We start from the raw sequence: 9,387 nt of genomic DNA on the forward strand, positions 1-9,387 counted from the left end.
AAAACAAGTATCTTCTTGAAGTCCCTCAAATTAAGGTAAAGAATAAGAACAAATCATTCTGGAAGAACGCAAAGGAAAATAGCTTTAGATACTTAAGTGACAATTGAATTTATTCTTATCATTGTTTTACTAGCTTTTGTATAATCTTCATCGCTATTATGAGATATAAAATGTATTTATCAAGTCTGTAATCATTATGCCAAAAAACCTGAATTACTGTAATATTTTGTATATTGTTAAAACGGTAACTTTAATTGTAAAAAAAAAAATTAAAAAAAAAATCCAAAAGGAAACCAGAAAAAAAAAATAGATTGTAGAATGATATTTGTGTCACAGGTTAATTTTAAAAAGAACTGATTTGCATGTAGGATTGGTTCGTATTTGCATAATGGTTTAGAACTATGCATAGAAAACCAGAATGTTCAATGGGTAGAAGTTGGGTCTAAGTCATCTCTTACACACTTCTGCATTATATGAGTTTTTAAACTGAGAGTGTTACTTTTGAGATTAAAAATTATAGCATAAAATAAACACTTTTAAATGAGTTTATTATTGATTTCAAAATAATACATACATACACATCCCATTTAATTCCACACTATACAGCACACATTAAATTGTGTGGTTACTTGTCTCCAAAAGAAAAAGAGTGCAACATTCCATCACTACGCACTTGCATTTCAAAAATGGCCATGGGCCTCAACCCCTTTTAGAAAATCTGCAGGATAAAAACAAATGTTCTTAGTAGCAGTAAAGTAGTGTCTGCCTTCTGCCCTGGTTGACATTTGCATGTGTGGATCAGAACCACTGGTGCCTCAACCCTGGCAAAGGCAGGGGCACCAAGCTGTACCAGCAGGCACTCTAGTCCTCCCTATTAGACACTGGCACTTTGAAAAGAAAACCTAGTTTCACAAATGTCCTTGATAAAAAGTAACAATGATTTTACTAGCTCTTGACCTTTTATATTGTGTGTTGCAGAATGTGTAGTATAAAACATTAATGGCACATGCAACATGCCAAAGCAAGGTAGCTGACCCAAGGAAAAGCACAGGCAAAACCATGTGAGCTAAGGACTCAGGGAACGCACCAGTGTTTCCACTGGTCAGCACACTGATTTGAAAGAACAACCACAGACAGAGGAAGGTTATTGAGACTTCGAAATCTGACAGGTATTTTCTAAAATGGAAGAAAGTGAAACTTCATTTCAAGTTCAAGTAGTTTGCTTGCCAATGATATAAAGGTGGAGTAAATATCAAAATTTTAGAAAATGTTTGTGTGAAAATGTGAGCTTAGGCACTTCACAACATCAGAAGACTGTTCTAATCAGATTGGTAGTGATATTAAAAAACGTAATTTTTTCCCCTATAATGTAACATGTCAACATTTATAAAACCTACGTAAGCCAATGAATCAATATTTTCCAGGAGTCAGGGTATAATATTACAAAAAATACATGAGTAAATGACCCACTTAAATAAAGTGCAAGATAAACCAATGGATTTTTAATATAACAAGAAATATTTACTGACAAGTTTTCCAATTCCACATTGCAACCAATATTTAACAAATTTCATATAATCTATAACATATTACACTCTGACAGGATATCAAAAGTGCCCAGAATTGTATGAAAATGTGATAAAAATTCTGCATATTGGTCAGATCAGATAAGCTTCATATGCTCGGACAAAACCAAGACAAAAACTGATAACAAATAGGATGCAGAAGCAGATGGGATACAGCTCTACGCTGATGAGCCAGACATTCAGGACATTTCTAAAAGTGTAGAACAAATACTAATATTATTTGGTTTGGGTAAAAATCTTTACTTGTCAAGAAAATATGTTATTTATTTTGATAGCTAATAGATTTCTTGGTTTTAAATGGATTAGTACATATCTTTAAATGTTTTCATTTTTAATTTCTAATACAGTAAACATGGACACAATTCACATAAAGTCCTTTTTGGTCCTCAAGCATCTTTAAGGCTGGAAGTTTTGAGGATCTTTGCAATGCAGGTAAAAGGCATTCTGTCTTAAGTTTTGGCCAACAGGAGCTGGTACCGCATCTGGTACGTGTGAGAGAAGTCAGCAAGTGACCACACTGGAAGTTTGCTGAACTAATGGAAGCCTAACATGCTGGCCTGGTATGAATACACTGACATCACAAGAAGTGATGCTGACTGCACTGCAGCATGTGTTCTGACAGGTGATCTTGACCCAGGGGGCTGACAGAAGCTGTACAACTAATAGTCATAAACGTGGCCCAAAGAAACAAGGTAGTAGTACCACGATCAGTGTTTGACAGCTAAGGGTTGGTAATGAGTAGCAAATGACTTCTGAAAAATTGAGGGGCATAACACTGCAGGCTGAGAAGACCTGAGAACAGGAATCACAGCTGGCATAAACTAGGAATAAAGACAGGGAATAGGAGGAAAATAACTGCCAGTTCCCATGGGAAGGAGGATATAGCGCCCCTTCCAAGGGGCTGATTTAGTTAAGACACCTGTTTCTAAAAACACATCTCAGAGCTTTATAAACAATAATGTGTAGTGGGGGAAGAAGGGTTAGGCTATAAAAGGTGTTATTGGACTAATGGCTCTGTTCTTGGGAAACCATTCTAACATGTAGATTTCAAGACTAAGACTATACCAGGCATGGAAGTGGAAACTTTGAGATTCACAATGAACTACCAAAAATCTGGTAGATGTGGGAGAAGTCAGCAAGTGAGCCACACTGGAAGTTTGCTTAACTAACGGAAGGCTAACATGCCGGCCTGGTATGAATACACACAAAATTTTAATATATAGCAAAACCTACAGAATTACACACAGGAAAAGATGAAGAATTATAGATAAGAATTAATCCATTCTAAAAAGCTGTAAGTACTGAAAAATTTTTTAAAGTTCCAAACAAGTCACAGTATTTTTAAAATTGTCTCTTCTACAAAATATATATGAAACTTTAGTGTAATTGTGGTTGACATTAGACACCCAATCCCTAAAGGAAATTTCAACCAAAAATTATACTTTTATTTAAAAAATAATAATAATATTATTTCCAGGTGCACCAAGTACATAGGACTTCCACTCAAATTAGCGTGCATTCATTCACAAGTGGGGAAAATACACGCAGACACACAGGCACAGACACACACACACACGCACACACGCACGCGCACAGTTAACTTCATGGAACAAAGAGGAAACATCAAGATATAACGGGTCCATACCCCCCTCACCAATGCCCAGTTTCTGAAGGCACTTTTGGGTCTGCTTGGTTGGTTGTGGTTTTTTAACCAACATGTTAACTAGGTAAAGATAAATAACTGGAAGTAGCCAAGAACTTGATGCTACTAGCAGAAAAAACACGACAGCCTCCAAAACAGAAGATGAAGAGGAAATAAAAGTGAAAGCACAGGCATTAATGAGAAGAGAAGGGGAGGGGAGGGGAGGGGGGAAGCCTGAGGTTCCAGGCAAGGGGAGGGAGAGACCTTCTCTGGAGTAGGACCTTGTTATGTTTCCAGTGATGCAATTTCCAACAGACTTTGGTAAAGATTTAAATTTCTTCTCAGAGTTTTAAAATATTGAACTATTGAGTCTTTTAAGATTTGCCAAGCAGTGGCTCCATTATGTTAGGGTTGCATTCACACAGTCGTCTTGTTGTTACTGCCTGTTACCCTCGGTGAACACACTGCATTGACATTCCCATGCCACACACCTGCTGCACTTTACCCTAAATCCTGACCTACTACCAGTCAAAGCCACTAATGTTAACCTACTTTTCTGAAAATTCTTCTTTAAAAAACCTCTGTGGGGGCTGGAGAGATGCCTCAGTGGTTAAAAACACTGGTAGTTCTTGCAGGAGACCCAGGATCAAATCCCAGCACCCACATGGCAGCTAACAACTGTCCGTAACTCCAGTTCCAGGGGATACAACAACCTCTTCTGTCCTCCACAGGCATTGCACAACTTGGGTGCACTTACCTACATGCAGGCAATACACTCATACACATAAAAATATAAATAAATTATTTTTAAAACATTTTTAAAATGTATGTGGTACAAAAGTTTTCTGAGCTCAGTGCTTCTAGGATTTAAACGTCTTCACAAGCTCTACTCTTCTCAGTAAAACCATGCCTCTAATAATGTCTGTGTGTCTTTCTCTTAAGGTACACAAGTTAAATGCTAAATGAAGATAAACCAGTAAGTACACTTTTTTAAAAAGACTGCTTATTACGTAGTCTTTGTCCACACTGGAAAATCTTTCCTGGTTTCATCCTAACCTACAAACATACAAATTAAATGGTCTATTAAAATTTGGTTCTGCCTATACACAGGAGTGAAGCTAGGCTGCACCACTCAGCATCTACACAGGTGATAATGGCAGGTGAGCTGGTGGCCAAACACTGGGGAAGGTTCATGTGCAAAGTAGAAAACATTCCCTCTTCGACTTCACATTTCTATAACAAACTCGAACCACTACTACAGTCTCTTAGATACAGGAAATTGGATACAGAGGAAATCAATTACCCAAACACACACACACACACACACACACACACACACACACACACACAAAATTTCTCTAATGCTTCCATGGTTTAATAAGATAGGCTTAACCAGTAAGTAAACTAACTTTCTACTTTATTCAAATCAGATGGCTTTGGACTACCATCCAGAACTGACAACCTCTCTTAAAACTGATTGCTCACAGAAGTATACTCAGGAGAGGATTTGACATCCTCCAGATGGTGGGAATGGGAAGCTGTTCTTAGAATGCAAGTCTGAGACTTGTAAGTGCCAGCTACCCCTCCTCAAGGGGGAAATTCAGGTGACTGTGCTTATAGCAGTAACTAGAGTAGAAATTCAGCAATCCTACTTCAAAAATATTTAAAAGTGATGGCATAGAAATAAATTGTGATCATCAGTTCAAACAACAATAGACTTAGAACACTTATACTAAATAAACTGGGGACAGAGGAGATTGACAGGATGGTGGAGTTGAAACAGTGCCCCATTTATGTGGCCCAGGTTGGACCAGAACCTCTACGTAGTCCAAGGTGGCCTCAAACTTATAATCCTCCTGTCTCAGCCTTCCAAGTGCTGGGATTACACACATGCACAGAGGCCATATGGATGAGAATTTGAAAGAGAAAGCAGTAACTTCCAACTTTATCCCAACTCAGCAAGCACTGTCAGATCCTTGTCTTCTATCACTGCAGATAAAGAATCTTGTGCCTGGCACATCACCTTGTTTGACACTGAATCACATGGCTTAAATATGAAGGTTCAAATGAGAAGTTTCATTATAGATGTTCCACTATCAGAGTGTGAAAACACATTTGAAAATGTGCCACTTACTGTTACCAGGGGGGAAGGCCAAAACAAGTATCTTCACCCATTGCATCATTACCTTGGGTCCCACAATTCTAAGCACAACAGTTTAAAAGCACTTGATGACTTAATGTTTAAATTGCTTCCTAAATAGTCTATGTTGAATAAGCTAAACTGCTCTTAAATTTCCAGATGGTATCTGTCATCTTTCAGGTGGGTCACATTACAGATTGTTACTAAAAAGTGAATTCTTGCAAAACAGTTACATCATTAAGTTTGAAGCTGAGAAACTGCCATTTTCAATCAACTTCTGAAAATGCCAACACTGAAAAGATTCTCAGCTTCTCTCCTTTTCCTTTCATTTTATACGGCCTTCTCTCCTTTTCTGTGTAGTTTGTCAAATTCCTTAAAACTTACCTGCTATTTCAAGAAATCACAGCAGAAGAAACATTTTAGTTATTTCTAACCCAATGGTGGAACTATACAGAAGGAAACTTTTCAATTCAAATTCCCTTAGAATTGATTTCACAGAGATTTAACAAAAATAACTGAAATGTCTTGGCACCTTGTTTCTTTAGTTTATGGAAAAGACCCTTCGATCTCTAATTAACATTTTCCCCACCACTGCTGTTGGGCACTGTTTCCTCCTTTGTAATGAGACCAACTTTGTTCAGATACATACACATCCTCCAGTCATTCCACAGTGAAAGTTCTAAAGACACAACGAATTTCAGTGGAACCAATTTTGTCACTGCCTGGTTCAAGAGCTCAGCCAGGATACCACATTCTCCTAGAGATTGGAACACTAACACAAAAGGGCACTTTCTCAGCCTTCTCTTTCCCTCCCCCTGATGAGGAAACTGAGCCCCATGGCCTTTCCCAAGACAAAGCCCAAACTCAGTACTCAACTCGGCCTGCCGTCTGCCACCCCCAAGTAGCCTCTAGCCCTTTCTGCTCTGCCCCATCTGCTCTGCCAGCTCGAGGCTTGCCTCTCAAGTGTGCCCCTGTGCCATTCCTTCATAAGCTTCACTGGGATCATCCTTGAGCTATTAAAGCCCAATCATTCCCATCTCAGAGAATTTGAATTTTATCCAAAGTCCAAAGCAAAAGTCAACTATGCCATGAAATATGCCTTGATGTTGCTAACGAATGGTACCCATCCTTTACTTGTTGCACCATAAATTATTCATATGTACTGGTAGCCTGCCTCCAAAATGAAAATCTCTTAAGGGCTGCAGACAAACTCTTCTGAATATTTGCATCCCACCACTAACTCCCCGGCACCCCAACACCACAAGATGCCCAAATGCACTGAGTGATGGCTCTGAGAATATTTGTTGAACAAATGAATACATTTATTTTAGGGTGATAAATGTCTCTACAGAACAGATTATCACAGAGACTGAAATATTCTTGGAAGTTTTTAAAAGCATTCTGCCATAACTTAGGAACAGCTCTCCCGAAAGCAAAGGCACAAATCAGATGACCTTGCAAGGCTGGTTGTGAGAACAAAATCAACTCTTTAAATTGCCTAATAAATTCAAAACACAACTCGTACACAAGCACTATTTACCAAAAGAGAGCAGCCGTTATTGTAAGGTATAAAGTTTAACAATAGACTTTTCTATAAAAAAAAAAAAAGAAGAAAAGAAAAGAAAAATCAAGCTGAGTCAAGCATAGTGGCATATGCCTTTAATCCCAGAACTCTGGGAAGCAGAAGCAGGCAGATCTCTGTGAGTTCAAGGCCAGCCTGATCTACATAGCAAGTTCCAGGCCAGCTGGGGCTACAGGAAGAACCTGTTTCAAAAAGACCAAAAGAAAAAAATGTGGAAGGAAAAAAAATACAAAAAATTGTCCTCTGAAAACACACTTTTGAAGCACACACAGTATACGCAGTAATAATCTATAATAAAAAGAAAACAAGAATTAAACAATACAATAATAAACTCGTTTGTGTGTATATAGGTGCCTGTGTGTGCACCCATATACTCAGATATACAAGGAAAAAGTAGATCTTTTTCAAAAAGACCAAAAATAATAATAATTAATAATAATAATAAATCGAGCTGTTCTTACAGTAGCATTTCTATTTCAGTTGTGTTCAAGGATTGTATGAAAAATTCATTTACTTATTTCACACTTGAAAACAGTATAGGACAGAGAAAAAAACAGCCTGCTCAAAGTGGTAACACAACAAAATTAATTTGAAAGTATAAGTGCATAAATGTCCATATTGGTGTGATTTAATTATCTGCATATCGTCACTAAACATAGATCCATAGATCCTCAGGGACGCTATACTGATGCTTACACTTAGGGGGCATCCACAGAGACGGTACACAGAAAGTTCTACAGCTTTATGCTCTACTAAATTTAACTGCCATTTAAGCTGTCTAAAACTGGGTGACTTCAAGATCTATTAGACACTATTTGTTCAAGTAAGGCCATAAAATGACCGGGAACATACTGACATCTTCAGAAAAAAACAGGGTTAACCACTATGCTTCAAATCACTGAACCTGCTTGTTAAATAAAAAGCTTCACGACAAATTTCAGCAAACCTCAGCAATTAATTAAATGAGGCAGAAAACTTGATCCCATAGGACAGTGTACACACAAAGGGTATTGTACAAAATGACACTTGGAGCCTACATATGATAACTGTAGAAAATAAAATACAAGAAAAATTCAATTAAACTTGAGTGATGCTTTCAAACTGGTTTAAAGAAACGGGTACTTTACTTTTATCCTAATATTGTTACATTCTGTGTGTTTTCGAGGCAACGTAGATCTTTTGGATGTGTAACTAGAACTGTAAATAAATATCCTTGCTTTCAGATGTAATCGAGTACACGATGCATTTTTAAAGGTATTTTTTAACGTTCATGTACTTAGAGATTATGATGAAGTGACTATTTAAAAGGTGCAATATGACTTTAATCCATTATTTTTAAATCATAATCTTCTTGAAGGTTAGGGTAGAGCTACAAAGTTTTCCTGGAGCCACCGAGTAACGGATAAAGATTCCAAACAGTGTTTCGAACTGGACCAGGCAGTGGGAGTTCGTTATCTTAAAGGATCCCGCGTGGCCCAAACGCAGAACGGCGGCGGCTGGGACCAGCTCTGGTTACTTGGGCGGGGGACACCAGCGCGGCGGGGACGGCGGGGCCAGGTCCCGGGCCGGTTAAGGGGAAGCCGGGCTCCCGGCATCCGGCAGGGCCGCCCCGAGCGCAGGCGCCGGTACTCACCGTGCAGCGACAGGAGCAGGCAGGGCGCCAGAGCGCAGCCCCGCCAAGTCATCCCGGGCCTCCTGCAGGCGGCTCCCGGCGCGCTTGAGGCAGCGCGCTCCTCCGCGGGGCGCAGCGGGGACCACAGCAGCTCCGCTCCGCCGAGGCTCGGGGCAGGCTCGGGCATCCCGAGCTCGCCGGCCTCCGCGGCCACCTCGCACCGCCCCCAAGCCACTCCCCCAACTCCCTCCCGCTACTCCCAACTCCCGCAGCGGCTCCGCTCAGCCGGTCCGCCCAATCGCCGCGCGGTCTCCAGGACAACCGCACCTCTCGCGCGACTCCTGGCGGCCACACACAGAACTGCACGTTGCGCCGCTGGAACAGCCGGGTCACCTGTGGGGACTTCTGCAAGGACAGGTGAGCAGTGAGAGGGACTTGAAACCTTGAAACCCCAGAGCTAAAGCGCAGCTTCTCCACGACCACCCTCGGATCCTGCTAGTCTTAGACAGTCCTTATTCTATTTGGCTAATTCGCTTTCCTTTCTTCTGGAACCCAAATAATCTCAAAGAATTGGATTGTCAAAACTAGCTATCAGAAGGGTTTGCCCTATATAGCTCGTTTTGTGTTTTTTCCTGGATACCCTTTACCATTCTTACTTGAACACAGGAACTGAACCGTGCTCCTCTCTCTCCATTCCTGTCCAAGAGCCTGCAGTCTTCTCTTACCTGTGTTGAAATTTTTATGAAAACTTTTTTTTTTTTTTTGAGACGGGGTCTCAGGTAGCCACAGTGACTCAAACTCCTTATGTAGTCAAGGGTGCCCCCG

General features: G+C 40.1%; 1 protein-coding gene across 1 annotated transcript in view; it reads right to left on the bottom strand.

Annotated features, from left to right (window-relative positions):
- Positions 1 to 8,757, bottom strand: part of Igsf11 (immunoglobulin superfamily member 11) — a 181,777-nt gene extending 173,020 nt beyond the window's left edge. Inside the window, exon 1 of the mRNA XM_017800569.2 lies at positions 8,584 to 8,757. Within this exon, the coding sequence (XP_017656058.2) occupies positions 8,584 to 8,749 (166 nt within the window). The 5' untranslated portion in view covers positions 8,750 to 8,757. The remainder of the gene's footprint in view (positions 1 to 8,583) is intronic.
- Between the last annotated feature and the right edge of the window lie 630 nt (positions 8,758 to 9,387).

This window comes from Nannospalax galili, unplaced genomic scaffold, assembly GCF_000622305.1.
Source record: "Nannospalax galili isolate Female #2095 unplaced genomic scaffold, S.galili_v1.0 scaffold18, whole genome shotgun sequence".
NCBI lineage: Eukaryota > Metazoa > Chordata > Mammalia > Rodentia > Spalacidae > Nannospalax > Nannospalax galili.